The 22,922-nt window shown below is 53.2% G+C and overlaps 1 protein-coding gene across 4 annotated transcripts; it reads right to left on the bottom strand.

Moving 5' to 3' along the window:
* Window positions 1–4,183: 4,183 nt before the first annotated feature.
* GAL3ST1 (galactose-3-O-sulfotransferase 1) lies at window positions 4,184–21,789 on the bottom strand. Of its 4 annotated transcripts, XM_060310842.1 has the most exons (4): window positions 21,629–21,789; window positions 20,697–20,782; window positions 9,073–9,212; window positions 4,184–8,289 (listed from the first exon to the last, which is right to left on the bottom strand). In XM_060310842.1, exons 3-4 carry the CDS (start codon window positions 9,201–9,203, stop codon window positions 7,149–7,151), a joined length of 1,272 nt encoding a protein of 423 aa, XP_060166825.1. In that variant the 5' UTR covers window positions 9,204–9,212; window positions 20,697–20,782; window positions 21,629–21,789; the 3' UTR covers window positions 4,184–7,148. The 4 variants fall into 4 exon arrangements, with proteins under 4 accessions (XP_060166825.1, XP_060166824.1, XP_060166826.1 ...); XM_060310841.1 differs by lacking the exon at window positions 20,697–20,782; XM_060310843.1 differs by lacking the exon at window positions 20,697–20,782 and having other exon boundaries at window positions 21,503–21,633.
* Window positions 21,790–22,922: the final 1,133 nt, after the last annotated feature.

Below are 22,922 nucleotides of genomic sequence, written 5' to 3'. Positions count from 1 at the left end.
GAAGACTTGGGTATAGACCCCCTGAGTTCCTGGGCTGATGGCAGTGGGTGTGCCCCTGGGCGGGCCTTGGTGATGGTGGTAAGCAGAGAAAGAAGCCACCACCCAGGAGGGAGATAGGAAGAGAAGGTGTCCAGAGAAACAGCACATTGAGTCCCTGTCACACCCACGGCCACTACCAAGGCCTTGGGGACCCCAGCTGTGCCCGCGGCCCTTTTTCTGATGCTCCAAAAAAGTTGTTAAGAGATCAGACCCTGGGACTTCCCTGGTGGCGCAGTCGTTAAGAATCTGCCTACCAATGCAGGGGACACGGGTTCGAGCCCTGGTCAGGGAAGATCCCACATGCCGTGGAACAACTAAGCCCGTGTGCCGCAACTACTGAGCCTGTGCTCTAGAGCCTGCGAGCCACAACTACTGAGTCCGCATGCTACAACTACTGAAGCCTGCGCACCTAGAGCCCGTGCTCCGCAACAAGAGAAACCACTGCAATGAGAAGCCTGCGCACCACAACAAATAGTAGCCCCTGCTCGCCGCAACTAGAGAAAGCCCGCACGCAGCAACGAAGACCCAACGCAGCCAAAAATAAATAAATAAATAAATTTATTTAAAAAAATAATAAAAGTGCAAAAAAATCTCAGTGATCATTTTTATATTGATTACATGTTGCAGTGATACCAATTTGGCTCTGTCAGGTTAAATAAAATATATTATTGGGAATTCTCTGGTGGTCCGTTGGTTGGTACTCGGTACTTTCACTGCTATGGCCAGGATTCGATCTCTGGTTGGGGAACTAAGATCCCGCAAGCCGTGCTGCATGGCCAAAAAATAAATAAATAAAATATATGATCAAAATTGATTTTACTTGTTTCTTTTCCCTGTTCTCACGTGGCTACTAGAATATTTGAAATGACACATGTAGCTTGCATTTGTGGTTTGTGTTATGTTTCTATTGGACAGCGCCAGTGTGGACTCTGGCCACCAAGACCCTCAGAGCTGAGAAGCGACCCGGGAGTGCGGAGCTCAGAGGAACCTCAGGGGCCTTGGGGGCTACCTCTTCTGGGGCAGAAGGAGAAATTGAGGCAGGTGTAGGGCTCTCTCCCCCACCTCACCTGGGCTAGCATCCTCTCCTGCGATGGGCTCAGCTCACCCTCTTGCCCGCTCATTCTCCCTACAGTGGTGGGTATGGGGTCCAGCTGGCTGGTCCCGAGTGCAGGCCCCACTCTGTGGCTCCCTGCAGACCACCTGTCTTCTGCCCAGCTGGCAGCCCCGCCCATGCCTACCACTGCCCAGAAGCCCCGCCTCTTCCTGCCAGGCTTCTTGTCCCTACATGGCAAGGTCCATTCCTTGCTGGGTGCCTAAGGCACCAAACCTTGACCTGACTGGCCCAGATTCAAATCCTCATGTGTGAAATGAAGACAGCGATCTTTGCCCCACAGCATGTTGAAAGTGACACCGCCTGTTGTCACGCACACAGGGGCTGCTCTCTACCCTGCCTCTCAGTCCCCACCCTCTACTCCTGCAGTCCCATCAGATGCTTCCTTGAGCCAGGAAGGCCACCACTCATACCCAACAGAGGCTGAAACCACTGTCATTGTGCCCCGACATGTCCCAGGCTCCAATTACCACCCCACGTGTCTGGAGCAACTGCCCATGATTCATCACAGCCTTTAGGGCATGTGGCATCGGGGGTGAGGAGAGACTTCCCAGACCCAGACCCAGCAGGTGGATGGATGTGCAACCCTGAGCTGGGCCACACCCAGCCTTCAGGTGAGGGGTGACAGGAGACTCCTGGCTACAGTCAGCTCCCCCACCCCTGGACAAGCAGAAAGCCAGAGCCCAAGACGAGGACACGTGGGATCATGCTGCATGAAAGGGACCTGCACACAACAGGCACTTGTCTGAGATAAGCACTCCAGTGCAAGGAGCTTATTCCGGAGGTGATCCGGGGAAACACAAATAGGAGAGTGAGGAAGTGAGACAGAGGTGGGGAGGTGGCTGTACGGGGAAGTAATGAAGAAAATAAGGACAAGTCGATCCCAATGGAGATAATGGGAGACAGTGTGGAACGCTCACCTCAGAGTCCCGCCCAGGGTCTGAGGGTCTTTAGACACCTTTGCTTGAGGGCTGCTCCAGGGGCTGACGATCCTGCTGGCACCTGTGGCCCTGGAGGCTGGAGAAAGGCCTCGGGGGGTGGTGAGGTTGAGGGGATAAGGGCAGGGGACACGGGCAGGGCACCAGCAGCTTCACCTCTAATCTGGGACCACGTGTTGGGCTTTGTGCCTGCTTCTCGGACAAAGGCATCCCTGCTCTGTGAACCCCTTACTGTTCCTCCCGGAGCCTGGAAGATGGAAGTGGAGTGCCCGAGCCGTGCAGCAGTTGGGTGACAATCAGGACCGTCTGAACTTGGAGCTTACTCAGGACTCTGTCTCTCACATGCCGGCGCCAGGCAGAGCACACACCTGGGGCGCCTCGCTGAGCCCGAGATGCTCCCTCCTTAGCCTTGCACGGGAGTAACTGGAGTGGATCTGCCTCTCTTGTAGGGCGAGGTCTCCCTACAACCCCACAGACCCATAGGCTAGAGCTTTAGCCACAAGGGGCAAGTGTGGGCCACCCTCCCCTGCTCCTTCCCTGGCTCAGGCCCCCATTCCTCTCCCTGGTTCCCCACCCCAGCACCTCCGAAGCCCACCTTTGAGTAGTCCTGCGCCTCCTCCAAAGCCTCCCTTGGCTCCTTGTCACTCTCAGGAGAAACTGCAAACTCCGTAGCCTAGAGCGCAAGATCATTTGCTGTCCTTGCTGAGCGGATTTCTCCTGCTCTCCTCCTTATTCCAGCCCCCTTGCCTCTCCACTATTACCTGTCCAGTTTTTCTTATGCTGTTCCCTCTCCCTGGAATGCCCTTCCTTGCAACACCCTGCATCCAATCCCTGCCTCCCTCAAGGCCTATAATCAAAGCCCTCCTCTTCTGCAAGGTCTTTTCTAATTGGTTTTATTTGCTGGGAAGTGAGTCCCAGTCCAGTGAATGCGGTGGGCACGGGGCTTGCACACAGTAGGCACTTGTCTGAGAAAAGCACTCCCACTGTGGCACGCTGTACACAGTAGGTACTCAATAAGAGTTTGCCAAAGATGTGATGTCCAGGGAAGCTGGGAGTGGCCACCTCTCCTTTTTCAGTTCTTATATGGCTCTCTGTGCTCGTGGGTGCCCAGGGCCACCCACTCTCCAGACTCCCTGCCTCTACCTGCCCGTGTCAAGACTTACCTGACCTGTGTCCCGCCCCAGTGTCATGTGAGCCTTCAGCTAATGAACTCATTCCAGCACTTGTGTGCCTTGGCTAATCTATTATCTTTCTCAGGGACACAGGCCCCAGTCAGTTAGGACAAGTATGAAGAAGGCCCTCAAGGGCGAAATAGCTCCCTTTCTCCCCTCTGCCCTATTTTCACTCTCTCTTTTTTACCTGTTCCCTCCCTCTCTCCTTTCTTCTTTTCTCTCTTCCTTCCTTTTTTCCTTTCTCCCTATTTCCTTTTTTTCTGTCCTCTTTTTTTTTGGCCACACCACATGGCATGAGGGATCTTAGTTCCCCAACCAGGAGTGAGACCAGAGACCCCTACAGTGGAAGCACAGAGTCCTAATCACCGGACCACCAGGGAAGTCCCTTTCCTCTGTCTTTCAACATTTATTAAGAACTGACTGTGTGCCAGGCACTGGTCTGGGCACTGGAGGCCTATTGTTTCCATAAGACCCGGGCCGCATCCTGGAGGGCCTCTCAGACAAGCAAATCCACGGCTCTGGCCCTGGGCAAGCAGAGCTGAGATGGGGAGCCTGGTGGCCCTAAGCTAGCTTGCGGGCTGGGCTGTCAGGGAAGGACACCCAGAGGAAGAGGCAGAACTTGCTTTGAAAACACGTAGCAGTATTAGGCCTGCAAAAGTAAGGGGGCCTTATAGTAGAGGGAACAGCATGTGCGAAGCCCCAGAGGCATGCAGCTGCCTGGCTTTTCCTCAATGGAAAGGAGGATAGTGGAGGGCTTGGAGCAGAGGACAGCCTCTGGCTACAGGTGGAGGGTGGCTCCTAGGGGCGAGCCTGGGGGAGGGAGGAAAGGAGGGGTTCAGGTGAGGGGGAGATGCCTCACCCAGGAGAGTGTGTTAGTGTCCTGGGGCTGCTGTAACAAAGTACCACAAACTGGGTGGCTTAAAACAACAGTTTATTCTTTCACAGATCTGGAGGCTAGAAGTCTGAAATCAAGGTGTTGACAGTGTCACGTTCCCTCAAGCTCTGGATAGACTCCTTCATTGCCTCTTAGCTTCCGGAGGTGGCCATCACCCTTGGCGTTCCTTGGCTTGTTGCTATATCATGCCAACCTCTGCCTGTCTTCACATGGTTTTGTCCCTGTGTGTCTGTGCCTTCACATGGCATTTCCATCTCTTATCAGGACACCAGCCATATTGGATTAGGGCCCACTCCAATGACCTTGTCTTCACTTGATTATATGTACAAAGACCCTATATCCAGATAATGTCAGTCATAGGGGACTGAGGGTTAGGACGTCAATGCATCTTTTTAAGGGATACAGTTCAACCCATAACGGAGAGGAACATGTGGTTTCACTTAATTTCTCCCAGGGGGCAGCCTTGATCCCTGCCCTGGCTCTCATGTGTCCGGTCTACAGATGCCTGGTCACCATGGGCGCCCCCAGCTCCCACTGGCCAGGAAGGTCAGAACTAGGCAAGACCGAACTTGGTACCATGGCGCCTTCTGCTGCTCAGGTGTAGCAAGAGCAGTCTGGTTCCTGAAGGCTACCCCTGCAGAGCCCCTTGGAGACCTCATACTTCTTCAGCCATGGGACAGCCCTCAGTCCTGAGGCTGAGGTGGCCAACTGGAATGGCGCTGAAGGTCTGGAGGCCGCAAGCACCAGCCTCGGCATCTGACTGACCTAGGTTTGCATCCTGCCTCTATGGCTGATGGCTGGGTGACCCTGGGCTGGTTGCTCTGCCTCTCTGCATGTCAGTCACCTCCTTGGGGGAGCAAAGGGAATTGTGCATGTTCCCACATGGCACAGGGCTGAGCACAGAGTGGTTGCTCAGTACCTGGCAACTACTCATTATCAAAGTATTAATTACATTAATAAAGGAGTTAATAACTATAATGCTTTTAAAACAAACCAGGCAGATAGTAAATGCTGATGAAGTAATTTATGTTCTTAGCATCTACTAACTGCCAGAACTGTTCTCCTTGGATCTTGAAAGGACCTAAAAGGGCCAGTATTAATAATAATAAATAATGTAATTATATATAATATTATTATGGGCATTTCTAGGCCCTTAGGGGTCCAAGGAAATAGAATTATGGGGTTCCACAAACCCAGGAAGCTATCATATTGCACTGAGTCACGTCTCTCTTTGATTAATAAAAGGAGGGAGAATTCTCTAATAAATGTGGGGTCAGTTACATCTTTTCCTGCAAATAGTCTTAGATGTTGTCAGTTTTATTTTTGCTTATTTTTCTCCCTATGAATTAAATAAAGACTCCAAGGCTGTGCTAATTTCTTGCCACAAGGAATATTATGAGGGTGTAGGCAGTGGTCCCAGAGGGTTGGTGGGGTCAAACCTGTCCCATACTGACCAACTGTCTTAGTTGCCCAGGACTGAGGCACTTCCTTCAATGTGGGAACTTTCAGTGCTAAAACCGGGACAGTTCTAGAAAAGTGAAACAGTTGGTCACCCTAACTCCTTCCTACCCTCCTTGGACCAGAAGCTTCCTCCCAGGAGGAAGATTGACTCAAGCCCAGGGAGGTTGAGTGATCTGGCTGACTGATCTGACTTTGAATTCTGACCCTGGCCCTAATTAGCTGTGTGACCTTGGGTAGGTCACTCAACCTCTCTGAGCTTTGATCTATAAGCTAGGATGTTGTAGGTATTCAGATAAGTTATGTAAGCACTTGGCTTGGAACCTGGCACAAACAGGTCTCCAGTAAAGAATCTCCTGGCTGTGGTTTCTGCCTTTCATATCTGGCTGCTGGCTACTGGTTAGAGACTTGAGGAAGGGCCTCTGTTCCCCGGGGAGGCTGACGGAAGCAGATGGTTAGAGCTGACACACCCCTGCCATGGTTGATCATACCCGACATGCCTTGGTTGCTCTCTGGACATGAGCTCCAGGAGGGTCTAAGCCAACTTGCTGACTGCTGTCTGCTCAGGGCCAGCTCAAGGCTGGGGCGCACTACAGACATCTAATGAATATAAAATGTTTTTTGGATTAATTAAACTGAACTCCAGGGTGGAAGGGGAAAACCCAGGACTTAGGTAGGGTTAGAGCACAAGCAGATGGTGAGGCAGCCTGGAGTGGTCAGTAGGGGAAAGGGGGCAGGCAGGGATGGGTGAACAGACATTGGCTATGGAAAGGGTTTGGGTTCCCAGAGAGATGGCTTAGTACTGGGTCTGGTACATCTTGCAACATGACCTCAAGCATTTCCTTCCTGCTCTCAGAATGTCAAATCCCACATGTGTAATATGGGATGGTAATTGTGCCTACCTCAAAGGATTATTGTGAGGACTAATGAGATTGCACGAGGAACCGTTAGCCTGGGCCCTGGGCCTGCTGTTCACGGCTCCACCAAGTTCTCCCCACCTCCCTGTTACACACACACACACACACACACACACACAATCTTCCAGGTCTTGGTAGCTCATGGGACCCCTTCAACCACACAGGGCTTCAGCATGTGACAGATACACACCAAACCCTGCCATACCACTGGGCTCTGCCCCACAGACACGCTCAGGTGCCCATCATGCTCCCTTGGGTTCCCCCAATCCCGACCAGTCATCCCACACACACCAGGGCCCCGCCAGTCAGCACCACTGAGGCTGATTAACAAAAACACATCAAATTCTTTTACTTCTGAAGTCTCCCCTTTAAGGGGAGCCAGAAAATAGAACATTCTTTTTTGGAGGGAAGGGGATTTAATTTAAAAAACGAAAAACCAAAAACCAAAAACTATAATTAGTCAAATACTGATCTCAGGCCCTGTGTGCAGTGGGCCCAGTCCTTGGCTGGTCGCACCCCTGCAGTAGCCCCGCCTCACCCCAGGGGCTGGGGTGGCACCAGGAGGGCCGTGGGGGGAGGCCAGCGGGCCCCTGCTCAGCCCTCCTCCACGGGCGGGCGTCACCACTGCAGGAAGTCCCGGATGAGCTTCCAGAGCTTGGTGACCCACAGGTTGACGCCCAGGTCCATCAGGTACTGGATCTCGGGTGTGAGCATGCGCCGACAGAGCTGCGCGTGCCGCTGCCCAATGCTCTTCTTGAGGTTGTAGCCCAGGATGGATTTGGTGCCCAGCGGCTGCCAGGGCTGCATGGCCGAGTCCTGGATGGCGGTTGCGTCCACCGCGTGGCCGCCGTCTATGCAGATGCGGCGCATGCGCTCGTTGGCACGCCTCAGGGCGGCCACCTCGCGGGCCATGCGCTCGCGCCCAAAGGCCTCCACCTTGCGCCAGAAGCTGGCGTTGAAGTGGCGGTAGAGGCGGGCGTCCAGCACGTTCCAGGCTGTGGCGCGCCGGTACAGCTCGCCGGAGAGGCGCGGCACTGCCGAGGCGCGGCGGGCATTGAGCTTGAAGTAGAGCACGTCCTCCAGCTCCCAGCACAGCAGGTCCTTGAGCAGCACTAGCGACTCGTCGAAATACTCCTGCAGGAGCACGAGGTGGAAGCGGCGCTCCACCTCCAGGATGTGCTCCTGCACCTGCGGGCTGCCGGGGTCCAGGTCGCTGTCGTAGCCCAGGTCGAAGAAGAGCAGGTTGTGGAGGTAGTGGGCGTTGTAGCCGTGGGGGTCGTAGTAGCGGTCTGGGTCCTGCAGGAACTTGGCCAGCTTGTCGCGGCCCGAGAGTTTCCACGTGAAGGGCACCACGGAGCCAAAGTAGTGGAAGGAGGACTCGAAGAGGCGGGCGGGGTCACGGAGCACAGTGATGAAGGTGGCGTTGGGCGGCACCAGGCCCCGGACCTCGTCGTAGTGGAAGCGCATGTGGTTGCAGATGATGTTGAAGCAGGCCCCGGGCCGGTAGTCCTGCACCAGGCTGCGTGCGAAAAAGGCCGGGTAGTCGAAGTCGTTCCGGCCGTTGGGGAAGGCGAACTTGAGCCCGTGCTTCTGGCCGAAGCGGAACAGGATGTTGAGCAGCGTGCTGCTGGCCGTCTTGTGCGTCTTCATGAACACGATGTCGCGCCTCGGCTGGCAGCCTCCCACCGAGCCGTTGGCCGGGGTCAGTGCCTCTGGCTCACTCAGGGCCGGGGAGCAGGGTGCTGCGCCCTCGGGGGTCCTGCTTGGGATGGAGTGGTGGCAGAGCCTCAGGACTTAGCACCCTGGGCTCTGCTACCCCAGGTCTAGAGAGCGGGCTGCTGGGGGTGGGGTGTGTGGCAGGGGAGCCCAGGGACCAGATGGGCCTGCATTCAGGCTGCAAGGCCTAGGTCAGTTGTTTGGCTTCTCTGGCCTTAACTTTCCTCATCTGTGAAACGGGGACAATAAGCCTGTTCATGGTGTTGCTGTGAGGACAATAACACGTCTCATTCATGGCCACTGTTAAGTACATTTATCATGAATTAGCATTAGGTAGGACCACATGAAACTTTGCAGGCCGAAAATGGTCAGTTATTAGCAGTTTCCTCTAGTTCAACTTAATACCTCCAATTAAGGGCACAGGCTGTGCTGCGTCCTGGGCAGAACAGCCCTGTGGGGAGGTGGGGTGGACTCATGCTTAGGAGCCAGGCTTGGAGGCAGACAGACCCCAGTTTGAATCCAGGCCTGTGCCAGCTGTGTGCTCTTGGACAGGTCCTCCCCACCTCCTGGCCCCATTGGAGCCCACCGTGCAGATGGTGTTATTTGATTCTTATGCTCCATGTCAGGCTCTGTTACTATACCCACTTCACAGATGAGGACACTGAGGCCTAGGGTTCCACAGGGTGTTCTGCTCTCAGTGGGATTTCTGCCTGGCACAGCATGATGAAGGGCACAGGGTGGCCACCCAGGAGGTAACCGTGGTCACGGGGGCAGGAGCCAACCCTCCCCCACCCCCAGCCCTCAGCTGCCCAGCAGGGCCACTCACGTGGAGGCCAGGCCAGTGTGCAGCGGGGGGACGGCGTAGGAGTACAGCAGTAGCAGGAAGCTGGTGAAGAGTGCTCCCAGCACCAGCCCCTTGGCCATGGACTCCCAGCGCTTCTTCTGTGGCAGCGGCATCTCAGACACCTGTAGGGAGTACAGAGCAGGGAAAGCGTTAAGGGGCTGGCCGCAGGGAGCCCCCACCACCATCTCAGGCCTGGCTGGCTTGAGAGGCAGCCTTCAACATTGGGACCTGCCTTTGCCAGCCCTGTGGCCCCCCAGCAGGTCCAGACAGGGACAGAAAGACTCTCGGCTGCAGATGGACCCGCTGGGCAAAGCCAATGCAAAGAGAGGCTAGGGAGTGTGGCAGGGAGAAGGTTCTGCTGCCTGGTTCTGTTTTAACTTTTAAGCTGAGTGGTGGGTACGTGGGTGTTCATTAGTTTATTTTTTACACCTTTTGGGGCTTCATGATGAAATCATGTTGTAAGTAAAAAGGAAAAGAAGACCCTTTCCCAGTGCTCTGTCCCCCCAGGCCTGGGGCCAGGTTTGTCTACAGGGAGGGGCCTGAGCCCGAATCCCTCACCTTTCAGAAGGCCCAGCCAGCCCACCTGTCCCCCGTGCCACCCTTCCCAGCTTCCCAGTGAGGGGCCAAGGCTCCTCATCTCTCCTTACTGGCCCCCGTGCCCATGGGATCTGTAGGGGAGCCAGATGGAGAAACTGAGGCTCAGAGCGAGGAAGGAGAGGGCTCAGATCACACAGCCAGCCCGGCCTCTGCCCACATGCCCATCTTTTCTCCAACTGCCGGCAGGCAGGGTTAACCGGGTAAGTATGAATTTCAGATAAACAACGAATAGGGACTTCCCTGGTGGCGCAGTGGTTAACAATCCACCTGCCAATGCAGGGGACACGGGTTTGAGCACTAGTCTGAGAAGATCCCACATGCCATGGAGCAACTAAGCCCGTGCACCACAACTACTGAGCCTGCGCTCTAGAGCCTGCAAGCCACAACTACTGAGCCCGTGTGCCACAACTACTGAAGCCTGCGTGCCTGTAGCCCGTGCTCCACAGCAAGAGAAGCCACCGCAATGAGAAACCTGCACACCGCAATGAAGAGTAGCCCCTGCTCATGCGACTAGAGAAAGTCCATGTGCAGCAACAAAGACCCAAAGCAGCCAAAGATAAATAAAATTAAAAAAAAAACCCACAACAAATAAAACTTTTTTTAGTATACACGTGTCCCAAATATTGCCAGGGATATAGTTATACTAAAAATTATTCAATATGTCTCTGAATATCAAATTTAACTAGATGTCCTGGTTTTTTTGTTTGTTTTCAGTTTGGGGGGTAGTAGGTTTTAGGTCTAACTGTGGCAACCCTGTCGGCAGGGGGCTGAGGCCTGAGCTGTAATGGGGGCAGTTCAGGCTAAGCCATGGGGGGTCCAGGAGAGAGCTGGGACTTGGGAGCCTTCCCACTGCCCCTTAGCTACAAAGCCAAGGTCCAAAACTTTCCACTGCTGCTGTGGTGCATGCTGCACTAGGCCCTGGGCCCCAGAGGCCAAGAGAGATCACGCGTGCTGCCCCGTGATCACACGCATGGCACGTCACCACTGACCCTGCAGCCAGAGGTCAGCCAGTCAGCCTGGAGGAGGACCCTATGTAATTCCCCCTGGAAAAGTGACCGGAGGCACCCACAAACCTTTCCCAGAGAATGGGTACTCCAGGTCTGCCTGACTAGCCCCTGAGTTTTCCGCTTCTCATCTAGAAAGTTGTCCTCACAGGAAAGGACATGAAGAAGAAATTTGCAGAGGAAGGAACTATATAAGAGGGAATTTGGCTTCCCTGGTGACAATGACATATCTCTGTTCACTCTTAGGTGGGCAAGGTGGACAGGGTCAAGGGTGGACGAGAGTGTGAGAGAGTCTCCGGTACTCCTATCAAAGGAGGAAGGTACAAGCTCTTCCAATTCCAACTATTCTGCAAAAACACTTGGGCAAAGTCACCCATGCAAGGGTGTTCATGGCGGTTTGGTCAGAAAAAAGTTAGAAACAACCTCAGTGTCCATCAGTAGGGCATCTGTTCCACAAACCAAGGCCCCTTCCCAGATGGAGGCATCTGTACCCGCGTAACAAAAAAAAAAAAAAAAAAAAAAAGGAAAAGAAAAAGAAACAAGGTGGAGCTGAGTGGACTTGCTTGAAAACACACCATGATCTACTAATGTGGAAAAAGAAAGTTCTGGAACACTATGCCCCCAAATCCATATAGGCAATAGGTAAATATACATAGGCCCAGAAAGAAACCACTGTAGGGGCATATTCTAAGTTTTAACAGTGGTATTCTCTGCGTAGCTGGGGGAGGGGTATAAAAGGTAATCGTTTTCTATATTATGCATTTCTGTAAGGGTTGCATTTTTTTTAAGGAGCATGTATTACTTTTAATCAGAAAAAGGCAATAACACGTATTTACTATATTTAAATAGTAGATAAAGCTTGCGAGGTGGGTAAAGTCAGCTGGCGAAGGTCTGGTCACGAAGAGGCCTCAGGAGAGGGGAGGAGCCAACCTGGAAGCCCCGGGCCTGTGTTTCAATCACAGGAACCCCTTGGAGCCTCAGTTTCTCATCTGTTAAGTGGGGAAGCTGGTAGTGCTGGCTTTTCCTGCTGGCAAAACGACTAGCGCATAGTTACCGCTCAAAGAGCGTGGGGACCTGCTCTGGGTTCCTGTCTTTGTCGCCCTCAGGGTAGTCTCCCCCTGAACAAGGAGTGGCTGCCCCCAACCCGACCAAGCACAGACCTGCCCCCTGCCTCAAGTGACCCCACCAGCCTCCTGTTCCTCAGGGGTCCCAGCAAATATCAGGACAGAGCCCTGGGCCAGGCCAGAGGCTCAGATGTGAGCCCCAACCCTGAGTGGGGCCCTGGGCTTCGGTTTCTCTGACTTTAAAATGGGGAGGGATTCGGATTGTTGCCCTCTAAAAAACCCCGGGGCCCACCCCTGCCCCAGGAGCCCCACTCACCAGGACACTTTCTGGAACTCTGGGAGGCGGCTGGCAAGGCTCTGGGTGCAGGTCAGGCAGCAGGGGGCAGACCTGCCTCCCAGGACCACCAATCAGGCTCTGCCTGGCCCCGCCCAGGACCGCCCCCTCAACCCCCATCCCTGCTTCCCTCATTCATTTGTTCATTCCCCAACTTTGGCTTCCTCAAAACCAGCCAGGCCCTGCCCTGATAGGTGCTGGGCCCTGGGCCCTTTCCACCCTCTGATTTCACTTTTTTTTTTTTTTTTTTTTTTGCGGTACGCGGGCCTCTCACTGCTGTGGCCCCTCCCGTTGCGGAGCACAGGCTCCGGACGCGCAGGCTCAGCGGCCATGGCTCACGGGCCCAGCCGCTCCGCGGCACGTGGGATCCTCCCGGACCGGGGCACGAACCCGTGTCCCCTGCATCGGCAGGCGGACTCTCAACCACTGCGCCACCAGGGAAGCCCCTGATTTCACTTTTGAGCCCTGCTATGAGCCAGGCCCTGGGATGGGGTCTCCTCCAGAGCATCTCACTGACTCCACCCAGCTATCCTGGGAGGCAGACCCCACTGTCACATCTATTTTGCAGATGGGGAAACCGAGGCTCTGGGAGGTGATGTGACTTGCCCAGGGTAGCAAGGCAGCGGGCAGGGCTGGGATTCGAGTTCAGATCTGTTGGCCTGAAATGTGCATGTTCCTGTTTGTCCATGGCGGCCTCTGCCTGGCATGTCCCAGGCCCAGCCCAAGCCCGTGGGAAGGAGGGTGTGCACAGCTGGATGTTCCATCACAGAAGGCTGAGGCTTGCAGGCAGCTGACGGTCCCAGGTCTAAGTCCATGGGGTACCAAGGACAATCTCAGCCTGGCCCAAGCCTCACGGCCTGTAGCCTGGAAGACAGTGCAGCAAGGAGGCTGAGGCTCAGAAACGGCAGAGCCACCATCAAGGTCACACAGTGCAGCAGTAGCAAAGACAGGGCCAGAACCTGAGTCTCTTTCCTCTGCTATGGTGGTGACAGTCCCAGGCACTCAGGGCAGACCATCCCCCCTCCCTAGCTCACCCTATCTATTCCTCTCCTTCTGGGTTACCCTAGCCACATCACCCTCCGTCTGTGCCAATGGCTGGCTCCTGGCCAGGCCCAGCAATCCTCCTGTTTGGCTGGACCAGCACACTCCAGGGAACAAAGGAGAAACAGGACTCATCCCCCACAGCATGCACACGGGGAAACCGAGCCCGGGATGGTGAACCTTCTTGCCTAGAGCATCACCACCAGGCAGGCCTCAGTCCCAGGGTGTCCTGCTCCCCCCAGGGGCCTGTGCGCGAGACAGAGGAAGACACACTCACCTCCGGCCGTGTCTGGATGCCCCTTTCCTCTCCCTGACTGAGCCACATCTGACTCCCAGGCTGCCTCTGTGGTCACTGGGAAACAGGAACGCTCCAATGACACCCAGGAGTGTGCTGGCTGGCTCCCTCATGCTCTAGTGGGTGTGAATATTCATGAGTTCCCTCCCTGGGGAGAGCAGGTGGCATGTCCCTGTACCCTGCAGGTGCTGCCCTGGCCCTCTGCCCCCTGGGTGGTCCCCAAACCTCTCTGGACCTCAGCAGCCAGGCAGCTCCTTTATCCAATGGCTCAGCAAGGCCCCTGGCGTCCTTGGGCCAAGGACAAGCAGCCGCAGAGCCCGGCAGAGAGCCTGGGACCGGCTTGAAGGCCATGGGAGGGACAGGGAGGCAGGTGAGTTTGGGGGAGCTAATTTCTCCTCCAATCACATCTCATTTAAATCTCACAGCTACCCTATGAGTCAAGTACCATTGTTAGCCACTCCCCAGGTAAAGATACCAAAGCTCAGAGAGGTGAAATCACCTGTCCAAGGTCACACAGTTAGCAAAGAGCAGATAGAACCAGAGTCAAAACAGGGACTTCCCAAACTCTAGGGCTTAAAGATGCCAAGACACAACCTGAGACCAAGATTTGCCTAAAATCTGTGAGAGCCCAGAGAGCAAGCAACTCAACCTGGAAGGCCTGCTGGAGGAAGAGTACCTGACCAGGGCTGGGAGGTACTGAGTCTGATGAGATTCCACCTCTCTGACCTCCAAATCCTTTATCAAAGAAGTACAGTACGGAATCCTGCCTGTCCTGCCTCCACCCTGTGTGAGGGATGGTGGCACAGGACACCCTGGACCAGCCTTGAGGAATTTGGGCTGATCAGAGATGCTGATCCTTCCCAAGGTCTCCCTAGGAAGAGGCAGTTCTTGGGGCCAGAGGCCCTCGGGCTCAGCCCAGGCACTGGAATCTCTCGCATCCTGTTCTTTGCTGGGTTCAGGTCTGTTCTCGCTCAGCCTTGCCCATGGACAGAGGGTGCCCAGAAAAGCCCCCCACATCCTTCCGTCAGCACTGATGCCCAGAGCTCCCACCATGGCCCATGCGTGGGGCTCTAGGAACCCAGGTATCACCATCAGTTTTTTAATTAATTAATTAATTAAATTTTTAACATCTTTATTGGAATGTAATTGCTTTAAAATGTTGTGATAGTTTCTGCTGTATAACAAGGTGAATCAGCTATACATATACATACATCCCCATATCTCCTCCCTCTTACATCTACCTCCCACCCTCCTTTTTTTTCCTAACATCTTTATTGGAGTATAATTGCTCCAATTGTATAAAAGTATAATTGCTTTACGATGGTTAGTTTCTGCTTTATAACAAAGTGAATCAGTTATACATATACATATGTTCCCATATCTCTTCCCACTTGCGTCTCCCTCCCTCCCACCCTCCCTACTCTGACGGTCATTTATCCCACATCGAGCACTTTCATAGGATGAGCAGCTGCCAGTCCCTCCCAAGGAGCAGCAGGCATCTGACAGTGTGCTCTGAATGCTCTTTCCCCCAAAGCCCCACCCAGCCGGGGAGCAGCCCAGCAAGCACCCACGAAACAGGGGAGGCCCAGAGTCCTGATCTCCCTGAGTGCTGAACCAGGTCCAGGGCATGGGATAGAGATGTTTTATCTTTTCTGGGCTGAGCTAGCTTGAAGACGGATGCATGGGAGAAAGTTGGGGCAGAGCTGGCATCAAATAGCAGACATGCTGGTTTATGAGCGTGGACTCTGGACCACAGCCCAGTTCTGTGCTCAGGACTTCCCATGCATCACGCACCCTCATAATCTTTGCAGAGAGCCCTTTAGATCCCCCACTTTGTTGTATATAAGGAAGCTGAGGCACAGGGAGGGGACGTGACAAGCCCAGTGTCACAGAGGGGTAAGAACCTCGTCCATGTAGGAGTGGAGTGAAAGCTTTTGAGCAAGAGGTGAGATCGTGGGAAGAGTGGGAAGCTAGTAAAGAAGAGCCACATAAATATTTTATTGACACACATATATATCTGTAACAGTAATATATAGTTTTGAAAAAATTAAACATTGAAAGTTTCATATTTCTAAATATTGTTTTTGTCATAGTAGATCAAGGCCAACAATAAGGAAAAATCTATTTGTTGCTTCTGCTCTTAATATTTCTATTTGGAATTTGATCACTTCCTTTCCTCTTTGATAACAACCCTACTCTAGTAGCCAATGCATGCATTGCATTGTATACATTTTATTCAATTAATTTGATTCAACTGATTTTCATACAGTTCTTTATTAGCTGGCCTTTGGGGTTAGACTTACACAAGCACTAATGCTATGAAAACTTCATTTTAGAATGGCAAATGATCATCTAATAAGAGTTTTGCTAGGAAAATTATTTGAGGAATGCCAGAGGATGCCTAAGGAACATTCGGATCCAGTGACACTCAAAGTAAGAAGCGGAATATAAGATAAACTGGCAAAGATAGAGGGAAATTTCAGTGTAGCATAACATAGGCTTTTACTTTTTTATTATATATTCATTAACATCCAGAAAAACGAAGATGAAATTCTAAAGATGCAAATGCATACTAATGCTCTAATCCTATGTCAACACCAATTAATTTTGTATGCAATTTTTCTTCCAGAAATTTACATTTCCTCTCCCATAAAATTAGTCTAGAGGCTGGACAAGTTACTAGTAACTAGTTTTTCGATTATGATAAGTGACCATAGCCTAAAACTGGCTATAATACAGACATAACACTCTGAACAGCTTCCTATACACTACCAGTTGTAAGGCTTTGTACAGATATGCCTTACCATCTTACAGACATTCAGTTTTAAAATGTAAATGGTACAGGATATTGATAAACCAATTAGTGCTGATGCAAAGCAAATTCCTCTTTTATCTCAATTACAACATGATAATAGTTCAAGATAGTTTAAGTCTGAGACAAGGGCAACTCAATAAAACAACAGCATCTTGATACGGTAAAGAGGAAAATGTGACTCAATTACTGTTTTAAAAATATCTCAAGGGCTTCCCTGGCGGCGCAGTGGTTGAGAGTCCACCTGCCGATGCAGGGGACACGGGTTCGTGCCCCGGTCCGGGAATAACCCACATGCCGCGGAGCGGCTGGGCCCGTGAGCCATGGCCGCTGAGCCTGCGTGTCCGGAGCCTGTGCTCTGCAGCGGGAGAGGCCACAACAGTGAGAGGCCCGCGTAGCGCAAAAAAAAAATAATAAAAAAAAAATCTCAAGAACTTTGGCTCTTTTCATTGCTTTTATCAAAAGCTATGATATAAAACACTACTCTGATTTTTTACATATTTAGTAAGCAGTTTGGGGAAGTATGAAGAAAACACCTCAATAAAAGCATTTTCTAAAGTAAGAAATGTTTGGGATTAGAAGATGCAAACTATTATATATAGAATGAATAAACAACAAGGTCCTACTGTATAGCACAGGGAACTATATTCAATATCCTGTAATAAACCATAATGGAAAAAGAATATGAAAGGAATATATATATATATATATATATATATAACTGAATCACTTTGCTGTACACCAGAAACTCACACGACATTGTAAATCAACTATACTTCAATAAAATAAATTTAAAAAAGGAAAAGAAGAGCCACGTGAAGCCAAGCTTTCCAGAGTGGGAGCGTTGATTGCAGAACCTGCGCCTCCAGCCCTGCCAGAGGGGTCTCTTCCCCCAGTGTCAGTGACGTCGGCTCCGGCTGGTTCTGCCCCCACCGGAAAAAAATTGTTGTAATTATAAAAGCAGCACATGCTCAATGAAAAAAAGTTCAGACAATTACAGAAAAATATAAAGAGCTCCATCCCCAGAGGGCAGCACCCTTAAAGCTTCGGCACAAGCCTCCTCACATTTTTTCTATCAATAGAGGCAATAGGAGGTTTCTGTTGGGGAGCACATTTTGTTTTTTTCACATGTCAATAGATTATGGACATCGTTTTGTGATCACAATGAGTTTTAAATTGATCTGTTCTGCAGGTATTTACTGAGCACCTGCACTGTGCCCAGCACTGGGGTGCCTGATGCCCGGTGCACGGAGCTCGGGCTCTCAGTGCTGGACGTGAGAGAGGAGCAAGCTGACAGCTGCAGATGCTGTGATAGAGGACACACTGGCAGGGCTTCCTGGAGCACAGAGAAAACACCTGATCCAGCCTGGAGGCGGGAGGAGCGTGGCCAGGGAGACTTGCTGGGGTAGGGGGCCCCAGCGGCAGAAGCTACAGTGTGTTTTCCAATTTCCAAAGGCAGTTAGTTCCCTTTCTCCCTGGGTACATGGCTAAACTACATTTCCCATTCTCCCTTGCAGTTCAGTGTCCTCACGTGACTGAATTCTGGCCAGTGGAATATGAGCAGAATGAGCAGATAAAGGGCCTCCAAAGACATCGGCTACAGAATATTCTGTGGAACCACTGCTCCTGTGAACCATTCCCTGACTGATGGGCATCCATGCTGTTTGTTCAGTGCGCACACATAGGAACAGGGCTCTGGCAGAGATGGTGGTGGAGTGAGGGTGTCTTAGGGCTGTTTCCTGTGGCTGGAAGGGAATCTTACGGGGACAATGGAGGAGACTTTAAGAATAGAGCAGAAAGACTCTCCCTACAGTGCTTAGAATGCATATTTGACAGCAACTGTTATAGCTCTAAAAGTGTCCGTCCTCAGACCCAGCACTTCTACCTGTGGAAATTTGTTCAAAGAAGAAAATCTAACAAGAGATCTGAGACGGAGCATAAAGATGTTCATTGTAGTATTATTTAGCGAAGGGGAAAAATAGAAACAACTTAAGTGTCCAACAAGAGGGGATGGTTAAAAATATGTGACATTCATCCAAATGGTCTAATATGTCCTCATTAAAATGATGCCCATAATATATAATGAAGTAAAAAAACACATATATACACACATATATGTACACACATACACGCACATAAATATATACTTACACACATATAATTTTGTTTTACAAAGAGTCTGTATTACTTTGGAAAAAATTAAAATAACGATGTTTCCATTTTGAAAAACTGCAGTCTGGCTGGAGGAGGAGGGAAACGTGGCTAGTCTGAACCATGCCCCACCTTGTTGTGTGACCACGGCAGGCATGCTGCCCTCTCTGAACCTCAGTGTCCTAAAATGGGGAAGAGACAGCAAGGGTCTGGGACCAAGAAGAAGCTGGAAAGTGTGAGCTGCACAGTTGAAGGTGCAGATGGAGAGGTTGGCCCTCCATCCAGGAGCGCTGGGGGACTGACTTGCAAGAATCTGGAAGCTTCCCCCCTCTGAGACCCTCTGGAGGGGGTGCTGGAGTAGAGATGGGGAGGATCTCCCGAGGGGCACTTCAGCTTTCAGGACCACCTCCAAACTTGTCAAGGAGCCCTGACAGCTTGCTCCTACTGCCCCCTTGGCTGGGGGAATGGCTGCAGCTGGGTACCAGGCCTGGCAGCTGATTAAGAAGGCAGTGTTCTTTGATGACTAGAAAACTTTTTGATCTTGCAGGGTCAATCACCTATTTCCACGGTTCCAAATGGCAACCACACAGACACGCTTAGTGTCACCTGCTAGCTCATGTGACGGCGGGGACACCGAGGCTCAGAACTACGAGCAAGCCCACAGGTCTTGCCTCGCTGCTTTGTCCAGGCAAAATCACCACCCCTCCTGATGGCAGATTTGAGTCGCCCCAAAGTAGCTCTAACTGAAGAGTGGCAAAACACATGTTAAGCAAGTAGTCAGTCCCTTCTTTATTAGCTTCAAAATCACTGAGAAGCCCTCAGGTGAGTATGTGAGAGTTGGTAGTATCATTCTCCTTACCTTCTAGCATGACTGAAATGTTTTTTAAAGGGATATCATGCACTTGTTTGCATAAAAATATGTAAAATATAAAGGTTTTTTAAAAGGTGCTGAGCACTTGCTATGCACAATGCCCTGGATCTGCCCGCCCGCCTCACTAATCCTGGAGAGGTCTGCCTATAAATCCCAGCTCCCCAGCTGGGCGACCTTGGGCAGGTGACCTCCCCTCTCTGAGCCTTGGTTTCCTAACAAATGGGGATACTTCAACCTTCTCACGGGTTTGCTGTGAGGATCAAACGGGGTGAGGCATAAGGAGCCCTCTGCACACACCTCGGGTTATTATCATGACCCTTCTAGATCCACCTGGCAGGAGAGGCAGGACCCGCCAGTACCATCTCCTGGAGGGCCACCCTCCCCATCCAAGCACCCATACTTCCCATGCTCCAGACCCAAGGTCCCTGACTCCCAGATTTCACATCTGAGAAAATCAAGGCACAGAGAGAGAAGGACTTGCCTAGGGTCCCATGGCAAGTCTGGGCACCACTGGGATCAGATCTGGGGGTGCCCAAGCCACACCCCATCTCTGCCCTGGGGCTGGCAGGTAGGAAAGCATGTTTCCTCTGGAACCCCACTTCCTCTGAACCATCACTCCTCACCTGGCTATTCCCCTGACCCCAGCCTGCTGACCCCCATGGGCGCTCTGCTCCATCCTGCCCTCCCTGTCTGGAGTAGGACAGGGCTCCTAAACAGGGATGGTCCATATTCCTTGCTCAGTCTGAGGGAAGCAAGAAGCCCTTCACAAGCCTGTTGCCATGCCTGGAATTCCAACATCTGTGTATCGTTCTCCCAGGTTAATCATTGCCTCTTTCACCAGGGTGACACAATTAGTCCCTTAAAGCCTAGAGGGAAGGACACACTCCTCCCTTGCTGGATTGGACCCATGCCCTCAAATATCAGACCCATGCGCATCAGACAAGGGGATGCACAGGAGGCAGGCGTGCTTCTTTGTCCACAGGGATTCCTTCAGGCAGGGCTCTGCCCAAGTGAGAAGCAGGGAGGAAGCAGTCCGAGGTGGCAGCTGGGAACAGGGCTCTGTTGTCTCTGCTCCCAGGGTAGCAGCCTGCCCACCCCCGAGTGTCAGGCAGAGCTGGGAGCTAGGGAGGCAAGGGGGGAGGGGTCCTGAGCTGGGGGCTGGGGGCAGACATGGAAGGTCTAAGAGGCTAGGACCCCAGAAGGGCAGACAGATCTTGAGCAACGCTGGGGTCCTGAAATGGGGACTCGGGCAAGCCACTGAATTTGGAGTCAGTTTAGCCACATTTGAACTATGTGACCTTGGGCAAGTCACCGAATCCCCCTGAAACTCAGTTTCCCCCCTTGGATAATGGGTTAGTAACAATGCCTCCTCTGAGGGGCAAGGGACAATGCAGCAGCACATGGTCTGCTCCAGCTCAGGCCTGCCCATGGCCTTACCGTCTCTGGGCCTTATGTCACCCTCTTTGTGAAGGCAGAGGTTGGATTCTGGAACTGGACTGTCCTCCTGAGGATTTCCATGGCACCTGTCACCGGGGCAACCCAGGTGATCAGGTGTCAGGTCTGCCACCCTCTCTCCCTCCCTCCCACTGGTGTGGGTTACTGCAGCCAGATGTGTGCCCATCACCTCTCCTGCTCTAGGCAGGTGGGAGGGGGTCCCTGCTGGGAAGGAACCACAGCCTTGTTCTGTAATGTTACCAAAGCACCTTGGCTTGGCACCAACGGGGGCAGACCAAGATGGACCCCCTTTCTGAGCACTGGTCCAGGGAACAAGGGAACTGTTGGGTTACCTACGGGGCCATTCCTGGATACCAGAGTTTATCCCACTCCCACAAGCCTTTCCTTGGTGGCCTTGCCCCCTAAGCGGTAGAGGACAGGGCCTTCCCCAGGCAGAGGGGATCCATTATTTACGCTGATGCCCAGCCCCTGCTCTGACGGCCCCTCTTCTGGGGAGGGCTGGTGGGAAGAGGGAAGATCCCTGCCCCTCCTCCCCCAGGGCTCTGGCACCATGTCCAAGATTAATGATTAATGAACTCCCAGTTCCAGCCCAGCTCCAGCCCCACCCGCCCCAAGACCAAGGACTGGGTAAACCCTGGAAATGGGACCGTGGGGAAGAAACCAAGGGCCGGGCGAGCACCAACCTGCGCCACCCCCCTCCCCGCCCCCCCGCAGGCCCCAGCCTTCCCACCCTCTGTCAGCTAGGACAGGTGCGTGAGCCCCAAAGCGGTAGTGTAGCACGCCCTCACCACTCAGGTCTAGAGTCTGGCGTGCGCAGCCCCAGTTCCGGGCGTGGGCAGCGCGGGCTTGGACCCCAGGGGGTAGACTGAGGCAGGGCGCAATCTGGTGATGGGTGCTGGGCCCTCAGGACGTACCTTGTCCCCGTCCTTCTCGGCCTTGGCGTGCAGGCTCGGCCCCGGGCCGCGCCGCCCGGGCGCTTACTAAGGCGGCGGGGCGTACCCGCCGGGTCCCCCTGCTCGGCCGGGCCTGGACCATGTTCCCGCCCCCGCCGCCGCCGCAACCTCTCCGGCCAGGTGCTGCCGCCAGCCTGGCCCGGCCCCCCCGGCGCCGCGGCCAATGGGCGCCCCGGGGCCCGGCCCCCTCCCCTCCCCTCTGCGCCTGCCCGGGTCGCACAGAAGCCGCATTCAGCGCGCCGGGGCGCAGCGTCGCGCCCCCGCCGCTGGCCCAACAAGGCGCGTTTGTCTCGGATGTGCCAACGGGGCCATTGTCCTGCCGCCGGACCCTGAGGCTCGGCTGAGCTCCCAGCTCCGTAGAGGATTCGAGGGTGCCTGGGAAACGGGGTGGCGTGGTGATGGTGAGGGCAGCCCAGCTCTGGGAAAAGGGAGGAGGCTACACTAGCTGCTTAACTTTATTCACTGGAAGATATGGCCTGTGGCTCTAAAGTCAGTGCAAACTGGGGACACATTTTTAGCATCTGAAATGTGGATGAGAGGAGTAGGGGTGGTCACACCACCGGGAGGTCTCAGCTGACGCCCCCCCTCCAAGGTGCCCATCACTGAGCACAGTGCCATCAGGATGCAGGTGCCGCATTCAGGATCTGACTCTTTCCAGTCCCAGGCTTCCCTCCTTCACCCCAGAGGAGCAGGCCCAAGGATGGGGATTAGTGCCTGCCTGGAGCTGAGAATGCTCAGCTCCAGCTGTGGGCAGTGCAAAACCAGCTGGCCACCCAGTGGGGCATAAGCCACATCAGAGCCCCACTGCCCCTGCCATTACTGGGTGACTCCGGAATGGGGAAAATTCCACGTTAGCATGACTGCCAGGGATTTTTCCATATCTTTTTTTTTTCCTATTTATTTTTGGCTGCGTTGGGTTTTCATTGCTGCGCGCAGGCTTTCTCTAGTTGCGGTGAGCAGGGGCTACTCTTCATTGCAGTGGGCGGACTTCTCACTGCGGTGGCTTCTAACGGAGCATGGCCTCTAGGCACGCGGGCTTCAGTAGTTGTGGTATGAGGGCTCAGTAGTTGTGGCTCGTGGGCTCTAGAGCGCAGGCTCAGTAGTTGTGGCGCACAGGCTCAGCTGCTCCACAGCATGTGGGATCTTACCGGACCAGGGCTCGAACCCGTGTCTCCTGCATTGGCAGGCAGATCCTTAACCACTGTGCCACCAGAGAAGTCCAGGATTTTTCCATATCTGATGGGCCCGCTCTCTG

The sequence above is a fragment of the Globicephala melas genome, chromosome 13, assembly GCF_963455315.2.
Source record: "Globicephala melas chromosome 13, mGloMel1.2, whole genome shotgun sequence".
Taxonomy (NCBI): Eukaryota; Metazoa; Chordata; class Mammalia; order Artiodactyla; family Delphinidae; genus Globicephala; species Globicephala melas.
This window is presented reverse-complemented; position numbering and strand designations above follow the sequence as displayed.